The sequence below is a fragment of the Artemia franciscana genome, chromosome 18, assembly GCF_032884065.1.
Source record: "Artemia franciscana chromosome 18, ASM3288406v1, whole genome shotgun sequence".
Classification (NCBI taxonomy): domain Eukaryota; kingdom Metazoa; phylum Arthropoda; class Branchiopoda; order Anostraca; family Artemiidae; genus Artemia; species Artemia franciscana.
The window spans coordinates 29,345,828-29,369,110 of NC_088880.1; the positions used below are offsets into that span (position 1 = coordinate 29,345,828).

General features: G+C 33.8%; 2 protein-coding genes across 7 annotated transcripts in view; one reads left to right on the plus strand and one right to left on the minus strand.

Moving 5' to 3' along the window:
- The window catches only part of LOC136038846 (uncharacterized), a 75,225-nt gene extending 68,887 nt beyond the window's left edge, over positions 1–6,338 (plus strand). For both annotated transcript variants that reach the window (XM_065722273.1, XM_065722274.1), the window contains exon 7: positions 6,102–6,338. In XM_065722273.1, coding sequence (XP_065578345.1) covers positions 6,102–6,265 — 164 coding nt within the window. In that variant the 3' untranslated portion in view covers positions 6,266–6,338. The remainder of the gene's footprint in view (positions 1–6,101) is intronic.
- Positions 3,940–23,283, minus strand: part of LOC136038850 (gastrula zinc finger protein XlCGF49.1-like) — a 37,278-nt gene continuing 17,934 nt past the window's right edge. For 3 of the 5 annotated variants that reach the window (XM_065722296.1, XM_065722294.1, XM_065722295.1), the window contains exon 4: positions 16,425–20,423. In XM_065722296.1, coding sequence (XP_065578368.1) covers positions 19,468–20,423 — 956 coding nt within the window. In that variant the 3' untranslated portion in view covers positions 16,425–19,467. Of the gene's footprint in view, positions 4,221–11,321; positions 11,459–16,424; positions 20,424–23,283 lie in introns of those variants that run through there. The other 2 variants (XM_065722297.1, XM_065722298.1) reach the window with 2 other exon arrangements.

Below are 23,283 nucleotides of genomic sequence, written 5' to 3' on the forward strand. Positions count from 1 at the left end.
AAAATATATTAGCCTACCTTTAAACTGAATGAACAAATCACCCTAGTTCAGTGATGAGTTGAGGGCGTGATGCTTTATTAACTAAGTAGGGACAGCAATAGGAGGGGGGATAATTATCCTCTAAAACTGAAATTCTCTGTACAAAATAAAAAATACCCTGTCCCATAAAAAGCAGAGATTCAGAGACAGAATCGAATTCCTCAATTTAATAAGTTAAAATTTTGTAATCTCCATCAAATCACTCTAAATTCATTTTCTTGTTTTTGAGTTGCAAGTTAACCGCACCACGCAAATGCTAATCCTAATTTGACTCCTTAAAATAGCATGCTGCAATGATTACTCCCCTGGTCACTATTATATTCAACAATGAATTACGCCATTCACGTGTTAACTGTAAAAAAAAAAGAAAAAAAAACACATAAAGAGCATGTATAGAGCATGTATCAAATATTTTAAGTTCTTCATATTATGTTTACTATGTCGATTTGGTGATATCAAAACTGTAGATGGGTTTCACGTTAGGACACCTCCTTTGAAACTTCTAGATATCGTTGATAATATGATACTCCCCTGATCACTATTATATTCAACAATGAATTACGCCATTCACGTGTTAACTGTAAAAAAAAAGAAAAAAAAACACATAAAGAGCATGTATAGAGCATGTATCAAATATTTTAAGTTCTTCATATTATGTTTACTATGTCGATTTGGTGATATCAAAACTGTAGATGGGTTTCACGTTAGGACACCTCCTTTGAAACTTCTAGATATCGTTGATAATATGATACTCCCCTGATCACTATTATATTCAACAATGAATTACGCCATTCACGTGTTAACTGTAAAAAAAAAGAAAAAAAAACACATAAAGAGCATGTATAGAGCATGTATCAAATATTTTAAGTTCTTCATATTATGTTTACTATGTCGATTTGGTGATATCAAAACTGTAGATGGGTTTCACGTTAGGACACCTCCTTTGAAACTTCTAGATATCGTTGATAATATGATACTCCCCTGATCACTATTATATTCAACAATGAATTACGCCATTCACGTGTTAACTGTAAAAAAAAAGAAAAAAAAACACATAAAGAGCATGTATAGAGCATGTATCAAATATTTTAAGTTCTTCATATTATGTTTACTATGTCGATTTGGTGATATCAAAACTGTAGATGGGTTTCACGTTAGGACACCTCCTTTGAAACTTCTAGATATCGTTGATAATATGATACTCCCCTGATCACTATTATATTCAACAATGAATTACGCCATTCACGTGTTAACTGTAAAAAAAAAGAAAAAAAAACACATAAAGAGCATGTATAGAGCATGTATCAAATATTTTAAGTTCTTCATATTATGTTTACTATGTCGATTTGGTGATATCAAAACTGTAGATGGGTTTCACGTTAGGACACCTCCTTTGAAACTTCTAGATATCGTTGATAATATGATACTCCCCTGATCACTATTATATTCAACAATGAATTACGCCATTCACGTGTTAACTGTAAAAAAAAAGAAAAAAAAACACATAAAGAGCATGTATAGAGCATGTATCAAATATTTTAAGTTCTTCATATTATGTTTACTATGTCGATTTGGTGATATCAAAACTGTAGATGGGTTTCACGTTAGGACACCTCCTTTGAAACTTCTAGATATCGTTGATAATATGATACTCCCCTGATCACTATTATATTCAACAATGAATTACGCCATTCACGTGTTAACTGTAAAAAAAAAGAAAAAAAAACACATAAAGAGCATGTATAGAGCATGTATCAAATATTTTAAGTTCTTCATATTATGTTTACTATGTCGATTTGGTGATATCAAAACTGTAGATGGGTTTCACGTTAGGACACCTCCTTTGAAACTTCTAGATATCGTTGATAATATGATACTCCCCTGATCACTATTATATTCAACAATGAATTACGCCATTCACGTGTTAACTGTAAAAAAAAAGAAAAAAAAACACATAAAGAGCATGTATAGAGCATGTATCAAATATTTTAAGTTCTTCATATTATGTTTACTATGTCGATTTGGTGATATCAAAACTGTAGATGGGTTTCACGTTAGGACACCTCCTTTGAAACTTCTAGATATCGTTGATAATATGATACTCCCCTGATCACTATTATATTCAACAATGAATTACGCCATTCACGTGTTAACTGTAAAAAAAAAGAAAAAAAAACACATAAAGAGCATGTATAGAGCATGTATCAAATATTTTAAGTTCTTCATATTATGTTTACTATGTCGATTTGGTGATATCAAAACTGTAGATGGGTTTCACGTTAGGACACCTCCTTTGAAACTTCTAGATATCGTTGATAATATGATACTCCCCTGATCACTATTATATTCAACAATGAATTACGCCATTCACGTGTTAACTGTAAAAAAAAAGAAAAAAAAACACATAAAGAGCATGTATAGAGCATGTATCAAATATTTTAAGTTCTTCATATTATGTTTACTATGTCGATTTGGTGATATCAAAACTGTAGATGGGTTTCACGTTAGGACACCTCCTTTGAAACTTCTAGATATCGTTGATAATATGATACTCCCCTGATCACTATTATATTCAACAATGAATTACGCCATTCACGTGTTAACTGTAAAAAAAAAAGAAAAAAAAACACATAAAGAGCATGTATAGAGCATGTATCAAATATTTTAAGTTCTTCATATTATGTTTACTATGTCGATTTGGTGATATCAAAACTGTAGATGGGTTTCACGTTAGGACACCTCCTTTGAAACTTCTAGATATCGTTGATAATATGATACTCCCCTGATCACTATTATATTCAACAATGAATTACGCCATTCACGTGTTAACTGTAAAAAAAAAGAAAAAAAAACACATAAAGAGCATGTATAGAGCATGTATCAAATATTTTAAGTTCTTCATATTATGTTTACTATGTCGATTTGGTGATATCAAAACTGTAGATGGGTTTCACGTTAGGACACCTCCTTTGAAACTTCTAGATATCGTTGATAATATGATACTCCCCTGATCACTATTATATTCAACAATGAATTACGCCATTCACGTGTTAACTGTAAAAAAAAAGAAAAAAAAACACATAAAGAGCATGTATAGAGCATGTATCAAATATTTTAAGTTCTTCATATTATGTTTACTATGTCGATTTGGTGATATCAAAACTGTAGATGGGTTTCACGTTAGGACACCTCCTTTGAAACTTCTAGATATCGTTGATAATATGATACTCCCCTGATCACTATTATATTCAACAATGAATTACGCCATTCACGTGTTAACTGTAAAAAAAAAGAAAAAAAAACACATAAAGAGCATGTATAGAGCATGTATCAAATATTTTAAGTTCTTCATATTATGTTTACTATGTCGATTTGGTGATATCAAAACTGTAGATGGGTTTCACGTTAGGACACCTCCTTTGAAACTTCTAGATATCGTTGATAATATGATACTCCCCTGATCACTATTATATTCAACAATGAATTACGCCATTCACGTGTTAACTGTAAAAAAAAAGAAAAAAAAACACATAAAGAGCATGTATAGAGCATGTATCAAATATTTTAAGTTCTTCATATTATGTTTACTATGTCGATTTGGTGATATCAAAACTGTAGATGGGTTTCACGTTAGGACACCTCCTTTGAAACTTCTAGATATCGTTGATAATATGATACTCCCCTGATCACTATTATATTCAACAATGAATTACGCCATTCACGTGTTAACTGTAAAAAAAAAGAAAAAAAAACACATAAAGAGCATGTATAGAGCATGTATCAAATATTTTAAGTTCTTCATATTATGTTTACTATGTCGATTTGGTGATATCAAAACTGTAGATGGGTTTCACGTTAGGACACCTCCTTTGAAACTTCTAGATATCGTTGATAATATGATACTCCCCTGATCACTATTATATTCAACAATGAATTACGCCATTCACGTGTTAACTGTAAAAAAAAAAGAAAAAAAAAACACATAAAGAGCATGTATAGAGCATGTATCAAATATTTTAAGTTCTTCATATTATGTTTACTATGTCGATTTGGTGATATCAAAACTGTAGATGGGTTTCACGTTAGGACACCTCCTTTGAAACTTCTAGATATCGTTGATAATATGATACTCCCCTGATCACTATTATATTCAACAATGAATTACGCCATTCACGTGTTAACTGTAAAAAAAAAACACACATAAGAAATATGCGTAGAGCATGTATAAAATATTTTAAATTCTTCATATTATATTTACTATGTCGATTTGGTGATATCAAAATTGTAGATAGGTTTCACGTTAGGACACCTCCTTTGAAACTTCCAGATATCGTTGATAATATGATGAAAAAATTGACTCTTGTCTCAAACAAATATAAAAATGCACTATTCAAATATTCAATTTTCTGGAATTAGAAGAGAAAACCTTAAATATACCTGTACAGTAGTGACTCAAAATTACAAATTCTCCAAATTATGCTTATCCTGTTCATTTGGTCATATCAAACTTGTAAATCCGTTTTAAGTTAGGATACCCCTTTGAAACTTAGATTCGAAAGTTTCAACTCTTGGAAAAGTATAGAAAGAACGTAAAAGTCAATTCTCGCAGTTATGTCAAATATACCCATGTTCTGTATTTTCCAATGATTAGTTTTATCTTCCTATTGTTGTTGTGGTTGGAAATCCGGGCTCTTATTTTACATTCTTGTTTTTCTGATAATTCTTAAAATGCTGTATATGTTTTATCGATTTTATTGTGGTCATAAGAAAATAGATAATTAAAAGTTTGAAATAATAAGTAAAAATTAATAAAAACTATAATATCAAACAGTTCGTTGGTAATGAACTGTATTGACCCGGCTCAATATTAACTAAAACTCTAAATAACAAAACTTTGGTACCAATACATGCATAAAAAGAATTGGATTTTTATGCTTATTTCAAATATATAAGTTTAATCAAGCTTAATCTTACCCATCAAAAGTTAATAGCCTGAGGAAATTTGTCATATTCTTGAAAAAAGGGGGAAACATCCCCTAAAAGAAACACCACCTCATAGAATCTTAATGACAATCACAACATCCGATTCAGCGTATTAAAGTATCCTATTCTCTGATCTTATAGAATTTTGTATTTTTTCCAGAAAAAAGATCACGGATGCGTGTTCATTTGTTTTATTCCCATGGGTGATCGGATCCACCCAGTGGGCCTAGAATATCGTGTGAGGGCTAATTCGAACAAAAATTAAAAGTTCTAGTATCCTTTTTAAGTGACCAAAAAAATTGGAGGAGGACTAGGTCCCCTCCCACGCTCATTTTTCCCGAAATCAACCGATAAAAATTTTCTATAGGCTTTTTGTTAAGCTTAGTCGAAAATTTTAATAGCTATGTCTTTGAGAATGACTTAATCCCCCACAGTCCCGGAGAAAGGGCTAAAAGTGATAAACTTTGCCCATTGTTTACATATAGCATTGGTTATTGGAAAGTATACAGACATTTTCAAGGGTATTTTTCCTGGTGGGGAGGGGGGAGTTACGTGGGAAGAATGGAGGAATTTTTGTTGGGGAAGGAAATTTTTTATAAAGGGGGCCCCGAATTTTCCAGCATTATTTGAAAAAGATCAGACATTAAAAAAAAGTGTTTTTCAGCTGAGAGCAAGGGGCAACATTAAAACTTAAAAGAACATAAATTATTACGTATATGAAGGGGTTCGCCCTCTCGTCAATACCTCGCTCCTTATACTATTTTTTTTTAATACTTTCAAAAGAGTTACTTATTCTAATTAAGTGGCCTTTGTGACTCAAGGGTCTTTCTTTAAGAATTGGAAAAAAATTCGAACTTTAGCGTAAAAAGTGAGGCATTGACGAGGGAGCGAACCCCCTCATATGCGCAATAACTTATGTTCTTTTTAAGTTTTACTATTGCTCCTTACTCTCAGCTGAACGAACTTGTTTTTGTTTTTTTTTATTTGATTTGATTCATTTAAAGAATCATTGTCTAATTAAAATAGTTTTAGGTATAAAAAGAAAAGAGCAAATAAAAATACCAAATTTATCATTTCAGGCCTGATTCGAGACTTAACTGGAAGCTACAACCTTGGATTTTATATAATGGGAGGCTGCATGTCATGTGCTGCCATTATTATGATAGTTTGTGAACCCTTTGCCCTGCGTTTTGAAGAAAGGAAGAAAAATGCAATTATTACTGTTAAGACTCAAGAGCCATAATTATTTGTATGAGTATTACAAAGATAACATATTTAAATATACCGTATTTATAATATACTTTTCAAAACATTGATTTAAAGGATTGGGTTAGAGATTTGAATTCGCCCGAAGGATTAGAAATTCCCGAAATGGCAATAGACGCATAACTCCAAGGAAATTGGAAAGGTTCTGACCAAGCAAAATATTTACGTACAAAGCCCAGAGAAATCATTAAGATACGATAATTCAGACAAAAATCGGAAATTCTTTTGACGAAGTTTCACGTTAAAACAAATACATTAACTGATTTTTAGCCTTTCGAAAAGCACATATTTAAGTATGTGTCTAAAGCAATTGTATAATAAACCTATGTGACTTTTGAACCTTAAAAGTCCAAATAAAGACTGAACATGTTGCAACAACTTTGATTACGCAATACAAAATGAAAATTATTCAAAAAACCACATGAATAAAGAAGTTATAAAAAAAAATATGAGCCAAATGAAATAGCTATCGACTGTCAACACTGCGTGAATCCGGAATATGTTCAGTTTATTTAGTATTATCAAATATGTTTTGGTTAAATCAAAGCAAGGACATGCAATATTGGGTCTGTTTTGTAATCCTTTTCCATTTTAAGGGTATCAAATTAAGTCCCGGGAAGGTCTAATTTTTAATTTTAAAAACATACCCGGGCCAGGATTGAATTTAGTACTTGTTATACACGACAGATTTAACTTTTACATTTTCGGTATTTACTTCCTGGAAGTTGTGTAAGGGCACACAGGTTTACTAAAGATAATCAATTATTTTGATTTATTTGATAATCTATTATCAAATGATTTATTAATCATTATTGATAATTTATTAATCAATTATTTGATAATCAATTATTTTAAGCCGTTATTTCCTTTCTTGCTGTTCGTCTAGATTTTTTATTAGTATGGAACTACGTTTCTGACATGGTGTACATGTGACTGAACCTCGCGTAACTGAGCACCAAGCAACTGCACTCGTATAACTTAACCCTCGTGTATCTGACCCCATGTGCAATTGGGTCCAGTGTAAATAAACCTCCATGTAACGAAGTCTCGTACAACTGAGCCCTTGTGTAACTGAATGCTGATGCAACTGAACCCCCATGTAATTGAATCAACTGAATCAAACTACTGCTGCAACCATGACTTTTAAGTGTGTTTTGGACCCTGGGTATGAAAAATTCCACCCATTTCCAAATATGATGGGGGGGTTGAGGTTGTTCTAAATAGGGGTTGAGTCAGAGAGGTTTGGGCCAGACAACAGTCGAATTAAATGAGGATTTAGTTAAATGAGGGTTTAATTGTACGGGAGTTGGGTTGAATGGGAGTTTAAATACATGAGGGTTGAGTTTTACGAGGGTTGAATTGCACAAAGGTTGAGTTGAATGAGGGCTAAGCTCAATGGCTGATCTGCACGGGTATTGAGTTGAGTGCAGATTGAGCTACACGAACATTGAGTTGAGTGAGAGTTGAGTTGCATTGAGGTTCAGTAGAAGGGGTATCAGTTAAACGCGGTTAGTTGGACGAGGGTTCATCTAAACTAGGATTATGTTAAACGGGGTTAATTTTCATAAGGGTTCAGTTTAATGGGGTTAAATTTTATGGGAATTTTGGTCTCGGGAGATCAAATTTAAACCGTCTTTAGAACTTTAATTTCTCTCTTACAGGATTCTAAATACCTAAGAATTTGTTAGTAATTCAGCTTCTCAGATTCATTTATTCAAAAATTCATATTCATCAAAATCTTCAACTTGCCCAAATGAAGAGACAATCTCGACTACTGGGCAAGACATATAAACAAAAATTAACAATCCTCGATTGATACACAACAAACAAAAAATAAACCACTGTTTTATCAATAAAAAACAAAACAAAAAAAAAGCAATATCTTCAATGAGAATATTTCAGGTGGAGTAAGTAGAGTGAGGCCAAAATAAAATATAAAATAAAAAAATTTTACTAACCGTTCTTGAAAGCAGATTCCATTATATAAATTTTTAATCGTCTCTTGAAAGATCCGTTTGGTAACTCAACAAATTTATTTAATGAATAGTTGGCTATTGATGGGATCATATACCGGAGGTTGAAACGGGATCTTTCATTTTTCACCAGAGGTAGTTTATACAGGTTAACACAACTAGTTATCAGTGAATTTTGATGTGTGGACAGTAAATTCTGGTCAAAAGAGAAATTATGTACATGTTGAATCTTAAAAAACCAACTAGATAATAGGAGATGAGATTTCTTTGTAAGAGTCATTATGTCTAGAAAAAGGTAAGAAGTACGTGTTTTAGAGTGGATATTGGTACTCCTCGAGTGTTGTAAAAACTTATCTAGAATTCGAATAGCTTTGTTTTGCAGGGTTTGTAGTGGTTTAATATGTGATTTAAAAGTCAGCAAAAATATAGCTGAGTAATATTAGAGGTGTGGTACAATTAGGCCAAAATATAGGATTCTTAGAACCTTATATGAGAATAAAAATTTTAGTGGGTGGAGCAAACCTATGTTTCTTGATAATTTTAGTCTCAGCAACGAAATATGTGTTTTAAAATTCATGGTAGGGCCAAAAACGATACCTAAATGTTTTGCTGTGTGTACCGTTTGATTTCATGAATAGTATCAATGGTAATTTCATTCAGAGAAATATTTTTCAACTTTTGATTTGATCTTCCATAAATAATAAATTCTGTTTTAACAAAACTAGGGACAAGTTTGTTAATTTGGAACCATTTTGTGATGGATTTTGCTACCTATGGCGGACTAACTCGGGCTTAGGTACGACTGAAAAGCTGTTGTCACTGATACCTATTGCTGTAAAATCATCACCTGCTGAGAGTGGCCAAAACTATGGCTCTACCTAATAGAAAAATTGGAATCGGAACAGAAATACCAAGGTGTAAATACCCGATAATCATAAAGTTGACAAACATATATAATGCAATGGCTATACCCCATTATCCGTATTTAAGTCCCTTTTGAAGGATATTCCAAAAGGAAGATAAGAAAGAACTGCGGTCTACATATTATAAATATGCAAAGTACCTCTTACTGCTTCCACCATGGACAAGTAACCGTATTGTGACAAGTCGGTATGGGATTATCGACCCTAATGAAGCAATAATAGCCCAGATCGTGTAATATTATCGTTATCGCTCTAATATTATCTTAATATTACCGCTCTAATATTGTTACTCATCCTTGAGCAATTATTTTGAGGCAATAGGTTTTTGTTTTTTGTAGTTAGATATCCATTTGGTTTTTATTTTTCTTGTGTTTGTGTATTCTTTTGTAGTGTGTCTAATAACTTTGTTTTGTAAAACCTGAACACGTTTATAATTTGTTTAAAATCCACCAGCCCATATCACACAACCATAAGAAACATAAAGCTTGACAATAGAATGATAAGAGGTTAAAAGGGCAGAACAAGGTAACTGATTTTTCACACGCCAAATCAGACCAAGCCCTCTAGATACCTTAGCTGCCACCTGGTCACCATAAGCTTTCCAACTCAGATTTTAATCAAGATGGACACCGAGGTATCTCACCACAGTTACTTGTTTCAATGGCCTATTACAAAGAAATATTTTTCCATTTAAATCAACTGGACTTCCTTTCCTACTAAACAATATAAAATGATTTTTTAAAATATTCACTGATAAACGGCTAATCTTTGTAAAAATTAAAAGACGACTTAAAGCTTGATTAACTTTCTCCACGAGATCATCAGCATTTCTTGCAGCAGCTGACAATACCGCGTCATCAGCGAAAGAAGTATTAATAACACCTGGAACATAAAACCGCATAGTATCTACATATACAAGATATAATAAAGGACCCAAAACAGAACCTTTCGGGACACCACAACTTATAAAAAATTTAGTATTATGTTTCTACCTTATGTTTTTACCTTATGTTTCTTATGGTTGTGTGATATGGACTGGTGGATTTTATACAAATTATACACGTGTTCAGGTTTTACAAACCAAAGTTATTAGACAGTTAGGAAATTATTCCCATGGTGAAAATGATATAGTTATAGGAAACTCATGATTCTAAATGTTTGTCAACTTCATGATTATCGGGTATTTACATCTTGATATTTCTGTTCCGATTCCAATTTTTCTATTAGGTAGAGCCATAGTTTTGGTCCCTCTCAGCAGGTGATGATTTTACAGCAATAGGTATTCAGTGACAACAGCTTTTCAGTCGTACCTAAGCCCGAGTTAGTCCGCCATAGGTGATAAGGCAATTTAGTTTTTGACTATATGTTGTCAGAAACAAAATGGTACGTTGGTATATGAATTTTTGGCCACTCCCGTTTCCAGACACAGGGGTTAGGATTCTTAAGTGGGGTACTAGGATTACTTGAAACAACGCGAAGTGCATTTGAAACCGGTAGTGGTTCTCAAAGGGGGTCCACATGGACCCCTAGGGGTCCATGTAATATTTCTGGAGGTCCACAGGCAAAACACAACAAATTGGGGGTCCATAATGATATTTTGGGGTCCATGAAGAAAACCAACTCAGAACGATTTTTATTTTAAAAAATTCAATTTCTACTGTAATTTACATTATTTTGAAAAATATATATTAATAATTCTTTCCTTATTTTTTTATACTTTCTTTTGACTTATATATTCACCCATCAGTCAGGTGAAAATCTTTTAACTTTTCTCATGAAGTAGGCGGTGAGCTTTAATCTTTATTTTTAAGCAGATATCTCCTTCCCAATGCCCGGTACCTAACCATATATCTGTAACGAATTATCTATTACGCGTTGGTCAATGGCAAAAGCAAAGATCATAATCTTTCAACATATCTTAGAAACCATGCGATTTCCGGTACAATTATTAATTTCCGATGTTTACAGGATGTCGACGTGACCCAAGCAATTCACCTCAGTTTTACGTTCAACTTCATCCTGACAAGGTAAGGAATATCAAAAGTTTCTAATACATACGTTCTATCGTATTTTTTGTTTTTATTGCTACACAAGGTAACAGTGAGAGTCTAACTGATGGATTGTAGCCGATGATCCGTCAGTCACTTTGCCAACTCGGCCATGCTGGCCTGAAAGGAGATTTTATATAATATTTTTGTTTTCCATTTGACAGGCTTCTGACGCGTGTCTGGATGTCTTCCTATAATTCCAAATGAAGGATTCTTGAGAAGAAAGCTAAAGGTAATTAAACTAAAATTAATTTTGACTTGGAAATTTGTTTAATAAAATTAGCAACTAATAAATGGAAAAACTTACAAAGTGAAATGAAAATGGAAAATAAATATAATCGAACTATTAGAAAAGAAGATTTAGACACTGGAATGGAATAAAAATAAAATGGATTTTTTATTTGCAAAATAAGCTTTTACAAAATTCTAAGAATCAATAGATTTATTCAAACGGAAAATCAGAGGCTTAATGTCGGTCGGGATTTATCAAAAGAGATCTGAAACATAAGGTCCTTCTAAATATCAAAATTCATAAAGATCCGATCACCCACTCGTAAGTAAAAAATACATAATTTTTTCTATTTTTCCTCTCCTTTCAACCCCCCCCCCCAGATGGTCGAATCGGGGAGAACAACTTTATCAAGTTAATTTTGTGCAGGTTCCTGACACGCCTACCAATTTTCATCATCCTAGCACATCCAGAAGCACCAAACTTGCCAATTCACTGGACCCCTCCCCCTAACTCCGGCAAAGAGAGCCGACCCAGTCCGGTTACGTCAATCACGTATCTACAATATTTACTTATTCTCCCGATCTCTCCACTCTAAGTGTTTTCCAAGACTTCTGGTTCTCCCTCCAACTCCCCACAATGTCACCAGATCTAGTAGAGATTCAAAACAAGAGCTCTAAGACATGAGTTGCTTCTAAATATCAGATTTCATTAAGATCTGGCAACCCGTTCTCAAGTTAAAAATACCTCAATTTTTCTGATTTCAAAAACCGCTTTTATAAATTGGTACCAGAAACTATAACATTTTTCAAGCTCAAATCAATTTTCAAGCCCTTCAATGACTCTTCCTTAGGTATTTAATTTTAAACTGGAAGTTTGAAGCATTATGCCCAGAAGAGCCAAAACTTATGAACTGTCAATGTTTTATTATATTTAAAGTCATACTTGTGAAAATGAGGCTGATTGGAAACTATGTAAATTACTGACTTCTTTGGCTGCTAAGGGTCGGACACAAGTAGCTTTTTTCTGTCTCGATTTCAGCAGCACTAATATTGTTGAATTTTTAAACTTTATGCAATTAGTTTTTTAATTGTATCTTTAATTTTTTTATCAATAAATAATGAAGTCCTTCCGTTATTTAATAATTGATCATCGTTATTATTACATAAAAAACTAGTTTTTTTAACTGAAAGTAAGGAGCAACATTAAAACTTAAAACGAACAGAAATTACTCTGTATATGAAATGGGTTGTCCCCTCTGCAATCCCACGCTCTTTACGCTAAAGCTTTTAATTGTTTTAAAAAGCAGAATTGTGGCAGAGAGGCAAACTTTAGCGTAAAGAGCAAAGGATTGGAGAGGGGACAACCCATTTCATATATGGAGTAATTTCTGTTCATTTTAAGTTTTAATGTCGCTCCTTACTTTCAGTTAAAAAAATAGTTTTTTATTATGTAATTTCTGAACGTTTTTGAATTAATGCATGTTTGATTTTGGCTCTCCACACATAAATTATTAAAATGAAATTTGCATATTAATTCCTTTTTTGGCTAAATGGCTATCACTGGTCGAAGTTTGTAACTTGCAGCCCCTCCCCCAGGGACAGTGGGGGAGTAAGTCATTCCCAAAGACATAGTTATTATGGTTTTTGACTATGCAGAACAAAATGGCTATCTCAAAATTTTGATCTGTTGACTTTGGAGAAAAATGAGCGTGGGAGGGGGCCTAGGTGCCCTCCAATTTTTTGGTCACTTAAAAAGGGTACTAGAACTTTTCATTTCCGTTAGAATGAGCCCTCTTGCGACATTCTAGGACCAATTGGTCAATACAATGACCCCTGGGGAAAAAACAAAATTCCACATTTTGTAGATAGGAGCTTGAAAATTTTGCTATAGGGTTCTCTGATATGCCGAATGCGATGGTGTGATTTTCGTTAAGATTCTGTGACTTTTAGGGGATGTTTTCTCCTATTTTCTAAAATGAGGCAATTTTTTCAGGCTTGTAACTTTTGATGACAAAGACTAAATTTGATGAAATTTATATATTCAAAATCAGCATGAAAATCTGATTATTTTGATGTATCTTTTAGCATCAAAATTCTGTTTTTTAGAGTTTCTTTTACTATTGAGCCGGGTCGCTCCTTACTACAGTTTGTTACCATGAACTGTTTGATTTAGTTCTTTTGGTTTTCCTGCTATAGAGAAGGAGAAGATTGAGATTTTTTTTTATGATCTTGACAAAATTCAGAGCCACTTCTGTAAATCGAAAATTTTTCAAGCTCAAATTAATTTCCAAGCACTTTAGTGACTTCCTTAGATAGTTAAATTAAAACAGGAATTTTGAAGTATTATGCCCAAAATAGCCAAAATGCATGAACTTACAATGTTTATTTTATTGAAGTGAAAATGCTGATGATTGGAAATTATATACTTTACTCACTTCTTCAGCTACTATGGGCCAGACACAAGTAGCTTTTTTTGTGGCACTTGGTATTAACCAAGTGACATATAGCAATCGCAAGTCACCAAGTGACATATTAACCAAGTGACATATAGCAATTCTGTCGGTCCCGGTTTTGCTACTTTAGGCACTTCCAGGTAAGCTAGGATGATGAAATTTGGCAAGCGTATCCGGGACCGGATCAGATTTAAATTAGAAAGTCATTTTCCCGATTTGACCATCTGGGTGGAATTGGGGGCCGGTTAATTCGCAAAAAATAGAAAAAATGAAGTATTTTTAACTTATTAGCGGGTAATTGGATCTTAATGAAATTTGATGTTTGGAATGATATTGGGTCTCAGAGCTCTTATTTTAAATCCCGGCCGGATCTGATGACATTGGAGGGGGGGGCGTTGGAGGGGGGAAGCCTAAAATCTTGGAAAACACTTAGAGTGGAGGGATCGGGATGAAACTTGATTGGAAAAATAAGCGCAAGTCCCAGATACATGATTGACATAATCGGAACTGATTCGCTCTCTTTGGGGTAGTTGGGGCGGGGGAGTTAGTCTTAAAAATTAGAAAAAATGAGGTAAATTCAACTTACGAACGGGTGATCGGATCTCAATGAAATTTGATGTTTAGAAGGATATCGTGTCTTAGAGCTCTTATTTTAAATCCCGACCGGATCTGGTGACGGGGGCGGGGAGTTGGGAGGGAGAAACCTAAAACTTGGAAAACACTTAGAGTGGAGGGAGCAGGATGAAAATGGTGGGAAAAAGAAACACAAGTGCTAGATAGATGATTGACATAAACGGAACGGATTCACTCTCTTAAGGGTAGTTGGGGGGGGGGGTATTTCTGAAAAATTAAAAAATATGTATTTTTAACTTACGAACGGGTGATCGGATCTCAATGAAATTTGATATTTAGAAGGATATCGTGGCTCAGAGCTCTTATTTTAAACCCGACCGGATCTGGTGACATTGGGGGGGGGGGGGGTTGGGAGGGGGAAACCTAACACTTGGGAAACACCTAGAGTGGAGGGATCGGTATGAAACTTGGTGGGAAAAAACACGAGTCCTAGATACATGATTGACATAACCAGAACGGATCCGCTCTCTTTGGGGTAGTTGGGGGGGGGGGGGTTAATTCTGAAAAATTAGAAAAAATGAGGTATTTTTAACTTACGAACGGGTGATTGTATCTCCATGAAATTTGAGGGAAGTTTGGGGTGGGGAAACCTAAAATGATGGAAAACGATTAGATTGGAGGGATTGGGACGAATTTTGGTTGGAAAAATAAGCAGAAGTCTTACCTACGTGATTTACATAATTGGAACGGATCCGCTCAATTGGGGGGGGGGGGGGGTAATTCTGAAAAATAAGAAAAAATGACGTATTTTTTATCTTACGAAGGAGTGATCGGATCTTCATGAAACTTCATATTTAGAAGGACCTCGTAACTCAGATATCTTATTTTGAATCTCAACCGGATCAAGCGTAATTGGGGGGGGGCAGTTGGGGGGACCGGAAATTTTGGAAAATACTTAAAGCGGTGAGATCAGGATGAAACTGGATGGGAAGAATAGAAACCTGTCTAAGATACTTGACTGACATAACTGGACCGGATCTGCTCTTTTTAGTAGAATTTGGGGAGGGGGGGGGGGTAATTTTGAAAATTGAGATATTTTTAACTTACAAAAGGGTGATCAGATCTTTATGAAATTTGATATTTAGAAGGATCTTGTGCTTTAAAGTTCTAATTTCAAATTCAAATTCTTGGAGTGGAGGAATCAGGATGAAGCTTGGTGGATAGAATAAACAAATGTCCAGGATACGTGATTGACAGAATCGTACTGGATTGGCTCTCTTTGAGGGAGTTGGGGGGAGGGGTTCAGTGATTTGGCGAGTTCGTTGCTTCTGGACGTGCTAGGGCGATGAAAATCGGTAGGCGTGTCAGGGAGCTGCACAATTTGACTTGATAAAGTCGTTTTCCCAGATTCGACCATCTGGGGAGGGATTGAAGGGAGAGAAAAAATTAGAAATGTTTATAACATACGAGTGGGTGATCGGATCTTAATGAATTTTGATATTTAGAAGGACTTCGTGACTCAGAGCTCTTATTTTAAATCTTGACCGGCATTAAGCCTCTTATTTTCCTTTTTAAATCAATCTATTGATTCATAGAATTTTGTTAGAGCTCATACCATACGATCTCTTGGCTCTTAGCTCTTCTCCCCTCGTCACAAGTGCCGTATGAGACTTAGCTCTTGTTTGGTACCAATTTCAGCAGCTCTTTTAGTGTTACATTTTGAATTTTATAATGAAAAGAGAAATCATCAATGTAACAACACAAACACAAAAAAAGGAGATAGAAGGAGAAAGGGAAAAACTGTTTTCTTAAATTAGTGGTTAATATAGACCAGCACTTGAATGAGGCCTTAACCCTACTCATCCATACAACCACATAGGTCAAACAGCATAGCCATAAACAATCAACGATAAAGAATAATCCATGGACAGGCAGTCATGTCGTCAATAAGTTTAATTCATCATTTACCAAACAATAAAAACAATGAAGACAAATAATTCAGAGGCAACAACCCAACACAAGGGCTCATCAGGAGAATACACTTGCCTATAGGATTCCGGCACTTTAAATTCTCTACCCAGTCAAGTGTTGTGCCTACCACAGAATATCCATGACATCCCCGTGTCGGGTCTTATCCCCAAAATACATGCCTATGAAAAAAAGAAACCAGCAAATGTAGAACAACCAAGTAACACCAAGACACACTTATCCTGTTAATATATTCCTCTTTTTAGCAACAATAGGTAAACTAAATGTGATAAATTTCACCAAATCACAAATATTAACACTTTGCAAAAAACCTGAATGATTTAAACAATTAAAGAATTCATCTTTACCGTGAGGCTATTTTCTAAAAAAATCCGCTATATTAGAAACCCAAATTCAAAATAAATGACGCTGCATCATCTTTTCGCGAATCTCCGAAATTAGCCGGAAATTTCCTTAAGTATTTCCAGAAAATTCTTTTGGTATTTAATTGAAAGTTTGTTATAATGAAAACTAAATTTTTTAAATTGCCTAGTTAATTTATTTGCAGAACAACCTCTTAATATCAATTTTTGGCTTAAGATTTTACATCTATTTTTAAAATCAATATAATTACTACAAATCCTTGCATAACGAAGTAACTGTGAGAAAAACGCCGAATATGTGATATTTGAGTGTATATTACTCTCAGGGAATGGGAAACTAATCACTTCAAAATCAAAATCATCCGTTTTATTATACATTTTAAAACTTAATTTATTATTATCAGAAATATTAATATTTAAATCTAAGAAAGGATCTTCATGACCAGCGCCATGACTAGGTAGCTCTGATGGATATGTATTTATAGAAATATCAATGAAATCTTTACAATTAAAGACCAAAATATCATCTAAATATCTTTTATTATTTGACAAAACATGTTTTAAATTCTTTGAATTATTCTTATCCATCGTATATTTATATTCTAGTTGACTTAAAAACAAGTCAGCCATAAATGGGCTGGCATTCCCCCCATGGGAATTCCCACGATTTGCTTGTACAAATCACCAACTTTTTGATTGTAGCTTGAATTCTTTTATTACAAAAATTACGAAGTCCTTCAGTAATTTGATATTTGTTTAGTTCTTTCGATTTTCCTACTAAAGAGAAGGAGACGATTGACGATTTTTTTTTAATGATCTCGACGAAATTCGGAACTGTTTCCTAAATCGGGAGTAGCATAGTAATTGCCAATTCTGCTCCAAAAAAATCACCCCATCAATTTACATCATTTTCAGTCCATTTTACATCATTTTAACACAAATTATTGCACATTTTGATAATTTTCCAACCCTAAATTCAAAGTAAAAACAGGTTCTTGGAAATCAAATTTTTTCTCATTTTATATTTTTTCACAATGTGAAAGCGGGTTCTAGACCCCACCTAGATCATCCAATCAATTTATTCCTTTTTGATTGAGTTCAGACCATTTTGAATTAAAATTTCTGAGATTCTTACAATTTCCCATCCTGTGCTTTAATATCAAAACAGGTCTTGTGAAATAAGAGTTTAATTATATTCCATTCTTCCAATACTATCATTGGATACTTGATTATCAATATCTAAATAATTTTTATTATCTTTATTTTTCTTTCAATAACCTTCAAAATCATACCTTTATCTAATTCTTTAAATTTCTTTTCAAAGTCGACTGCTTTAGAATCAACACGCCTAGGTACAAATAGATCAACCATTAAAATCACTAATGGTAACGAATTTCTTCCCGTACTCAATTTAATACATTTCATTCCGTTAATCGTGTATTCCGTTCCAGTGTCTAAATCTTCTTTTCTAATAGTTCGATTATATTTATTTTCCATTTTCATTTCACTTTGTAAGTTTTTCCATTTATTAGTTGCTAATTTTATTAAACAAATTTCCAAGTCGAAATTAATTTTAGTTTAATTACCTTTAGCTTTCTTCTCAAGAATCCTTCATTTGGAATTATAGGAAGACATCCAGACACGCGTCAGAAGCCTGTCAAATGGAAAACAAAAATATTATATAAAATCTCCTTTCAGGCCAGCATGGCCGAGTTGGCAAAGTGATTGACAGATCATCGGCTACAATCCAACAGTTAGACTCTCACTGTTACCTTGTGTAGCCGTGATAATGTCAATACAATCGGGCCAGGGACCCCAAATCAAGGAATAAGAAGCAGAGGTGTTTCCCTCCAAACAAAAGACCCCGTGGGGTTTTCCTCAGAATCCTTGCTCATGCGTGATTACCAACAAAAAAATAAGTAAAAATAAAATGGATTTTTTATATGCAAAATGAGCTTTTACAAAATTCTAAGAATCAATAGATTTATTCAAAAGGAAAATCAGAGTCTTAATACAGGTCGGGATTTATCAAAAGAGATCTGAAACATAAGGTCCTTCTAAATATCAAAATTTATAAAGATCCGATCACCCACTCGTAAGTAAAAAATACATAATTTTTTCTATTTTTCCTCTCCTTTCAACCCCCCCCCCAGATGGTCGAATCGGGGAGAACAACTTTATCAAATTAATTTTGTGCAGGTTCCTGACACGCCTACCAATTTTCATCATCCTAGCACATCCAGAAGCACCAAACTTGCCAATTCACTGGACCCCTCCCCCCTAACTCCGGCAAAGAGAGCCGACCCAGTCCGGTTACGTCAATCACGTATCTACAATATTTACTTATTCTCCCGATCTCTCCACTCTAAGTGTTTTCCAAGACTTCTGGTTCTCTCTCCAACTCCCCACAATGTCACCAGATCTAGTCGAGATTCAAAACAAGAGCTCTAAGACATGAGTTGCTTCTAAATATCAGATTTCATTAAGATCTGGCAACCCGTTCTCAAGTTAAAAATACCTCAATTTTTCTGATTTTTCCAAATTAACACCCCCCAACTCCCCCAAAGAGACCGGATCTGTTCCAATTACGTCAATCACGTATCTAGAACCTGTGCTTATTCTTCCCATCAAGTATCATCCTGATCTCTTCCCTCAATGTGTTCTTGATGAGGTGATAAGGCACTTTTTTTACTGAATGTTTTCCCACATATATCGCATTTGAAAGGTTTTTCTCCAGTATGAGTTCTTTGATGAGCTGATAGGGTGGACTTCTGTCTGAATATTTTCTCACATATATCGCATTTGAAAGGTTTTTCTCCGGTATGGGTTCTTAGATGAATTGATAAGGCACATTTGTGACTGAATAATTTCTCACATATACCACATTTGAAAGGTTTTTCTTCAGTATGAGTTCTTTGATGACCTGATAGGGCGGACTTTTGTCTGAATATTTTCTCACATATATTGCATTTGAAAGGTTTTTCTCCGGTATGGGTTCTTTGATGAGGTGATAAGGCACTTTTTTGACTGAATATTTTCCCACATATATGGCATTGGAAAGCTTTTTCTCCAGTATGAGTTTTTTGATGTAAATTTAAAGAGAAACTTGAAGTAAAACGTTTCTTACATACCCCACACTCGAAAGGTTTTTCTCCAGTATGAGTTCTTCGATGAGCTGATAAGTTGGAATTGACTCTGAATGTTTTCCCACATGTTTCGCATTTGAAAGGTTTTTCTCCAGAATGAGTTTTTTTATGTTTATTTAAATTGGAATTTGAAGTTAAATGTTTCTTACATACATCGCACTCGAAAGGGTTTTTTCCAGCATGAGTCTTCCGATGATCAGATAGGGTAGATTTTCGGCTGTATGTTCTGTCACATACGTCACACTTGAAAGATTTTTCTTCATTATGAATATCCTTATGTTTCGCTACATTATCTTCAGCAAATACACTAATGTTAATTCGGATATAACGTTGACAATTAAGATTCGTTTCTGTTTTTTGACATATTCTTGTCAGACCAGGCATGCTAGATGTTCCACATTCCACATAATTCTGCTTAACATTGTTATCATAGATCACTGCAAAAGAAAAAACTAAAATAATATAATTTCTTCTCGAAATTAATCATCCCACTTTTAACATTTTTTCCTTTACACAATAATATAAATAATTTTTAATGATTCTTCAGTATTTAATTAGTTTATAACTGCAAATTTGGAAACATTTTTCTGATTCCTCTGCAAATTCATTATTTCTCTGATACTAAAAAAAAGCCGAACCATATTTTGTAATTATTCTTAACGCTGAAGTTTAACTTTTAGTTTTAACTTTTCAAGAATAATTTGTCAAGCACAAAACCGATTCAAATTTAAACTCTTTAGGTTAATTAATAACCAAATTATTCAAATTTGATGATTCCATATCCAATTATTCAAATTTAAAGTCTTTCTGCTTAAGAGTGGGTTCGTCTTTTAGGCATTTCTATATACTATTCATGGACTATCACAACTATCTAGATTTATCAATTAACACAGTCTATTCACATGGAATAATTACCGTATTTCAACTTGAATAATTTCTGATAATCTTAGGATACACTATGTAAATCTTAGAAGTAAATTTAGTAATGTTAAATTAGTGAATGTTAAATTAGATGTAACTCTTAGAATACACGAATCATGCCTTTGCCCCAGTCAATGTTCGACTCCAGGATAGGATGGCCAGAATGAGGTTTACAATCTGCAGATATACTAGAAGAAATTGCAAAAACATTGGCTTCATGTTCCATTAACAGTATCAGATTGATAACATATTGAGAGCACTATTATAATAATAAACATAGCAAAGGGAAGGGAGAATACGGATTTAATTGGGGAAGTAAATTCTTCTAGGATTAAATTATTCTGATGATTTATGTATTCTAGTTGAGAATGTTATCAGAATGAATGAAGTTTTATAGGTTTACCGAGTTTAAGGTGCAAAAATTCTAATGAGGAAGAATAGATTATAAAATTGATATTGAGAAGACAAAGTCGCTAAGACAAGGAATTAGTGAAGGTGAAAAAGTGATGTTGGATAACGAGAAGATCAATCAAGCTGGCAGCTACACTTACCTATATACTATTATATATAAAGAGGGGGTTCAGTGAAGATGTTAAAAGAAAGATAGTCAAGGCCCGGGGTATTGTTTTACAGTTGAAAATAGTTGGGAAGATTAGAAAATAAATCTGGTTATCAAATTCTAATATTGAAAACTACAGTGATGGCAGAGGTTAGGAATGGTTGTGAAGCGTAGAAGCTTCAAAGTTTTTTATACTTTTTTATACTTATACTAGATGTTTCTAGATATTCTAGATGATTCTAGAATTTTTCCACAGCAAATCCAGCGAACGGATTCTTTTGGTTATCTTACTGATTGACCGTATGTCAAACAGTAGGTTGAACGAAAAATTGGGTCAATGTCGCTATCTAGGGTTGCAATGAGAGAAATGTTGAGATGATTAGGACATGTTCTGCGAAAAAGGATGATTGATTGCCCAAGGTTATCCTCGTCAGACAACCGTCTAGGGTCAAACGAAAAGCAGGTTGTCCCCAATTGGGGTTGGAAGATGTCGTTCGGAAATATTTTGGGGAAATGGGAACTTCTTGGGTTGGTGTAAAGAGAGGCTTTAGATATATTTAAATGGAAAAGCATGAGTAGCTATGTTGGCCTCTGGTGCCTCAGTGCGTTGTTAATTGTAGTAACATTAATATGAAAGTATTTTGATACTGTATTAGCATTTGAAGAGGAATTATCTTCTCTTCAAAGAGCAGAATATTTTGTAAGAAAAATAAGAGTACCAAATAAAACTAAGTTTGCCCTGTTGTTCATGGACAACATTGGGATACATAATTAAATATCCTAATAATGGAAACCATACGGGACTCTTATTAATGATGTATCTTTCTTCAATGACAGCCATTTTACTTGGACAAAATAAAAACACATCCTTCACGCCCCGTCATAATTTCATGGGAATCGTTGGATACAAATTCTCATTTTGGAAATGTAAATAAACAGAAGAATCTCAATTTATATAAAGCATACCTATGTCCCAATCGAGGTTCGAATGAGGTTTAAGATGGCGAAAATTAGATTTACAATCAGCCGATATGCAAGAGAAAATGAAAAAAAAGATTGGCTTTGAATTTCAAGGGCAATGTAGGATTAATAATAGCATAATAATATTAAGATACTATATTGTCATTGGAAGAGGCTTGTTCCATTTCTACAAGAGTAACAGTAAAAATCACCTAAAAACACATATAGGAAAAATAAGTCTGCTATTTATACAACATTGTGAAGGTCATAAAGTTTTTATATGGCAAATCCATAAATGAGTTTAGGGTTTGAGAAAGATGATCAAATAAGAATGGATTTTCTTTTAAAAGCCCCCATAAGGGTTGATCGTATTGAGTCAATGATCACATATTATTAGGAAACAGAATATCGATGGAATTTTCCATTGAGGGGGGCTCTAAGAAGCAAAATCGGATTTGAACCCAAGTTTTACCCCTAGCCTTCATTTTGAAATAATATTTTTAGACTAAGCATTCAAGTCGGATGTTGTCGAGGTAGCGATTCTCACTTATTACTGAAAGGTTTTAAGTACAAAATGGAAGACTGAGTTTATATTCTAACTTAGATAGAGGGTAGAAAACACCTTACAAGAAAGACATTTGTCTGCAACACTTTCAAGACTTGGAAGGTCATTTCGAACCCTCCTGCAGGTTCAGGAAAGTTTTATCAGGGTAAGCCCTTTCTCCAGGGGATTTTTGTAGTTATAACATATTCTCTGAGGCCAACCTGACTTTTATACATAATAATGATAGATGGTAATAAGCTTACCTAAGCTATGGATGTCAGGTGATTGATTTTATTTTTCTTCTAAGGTCAAT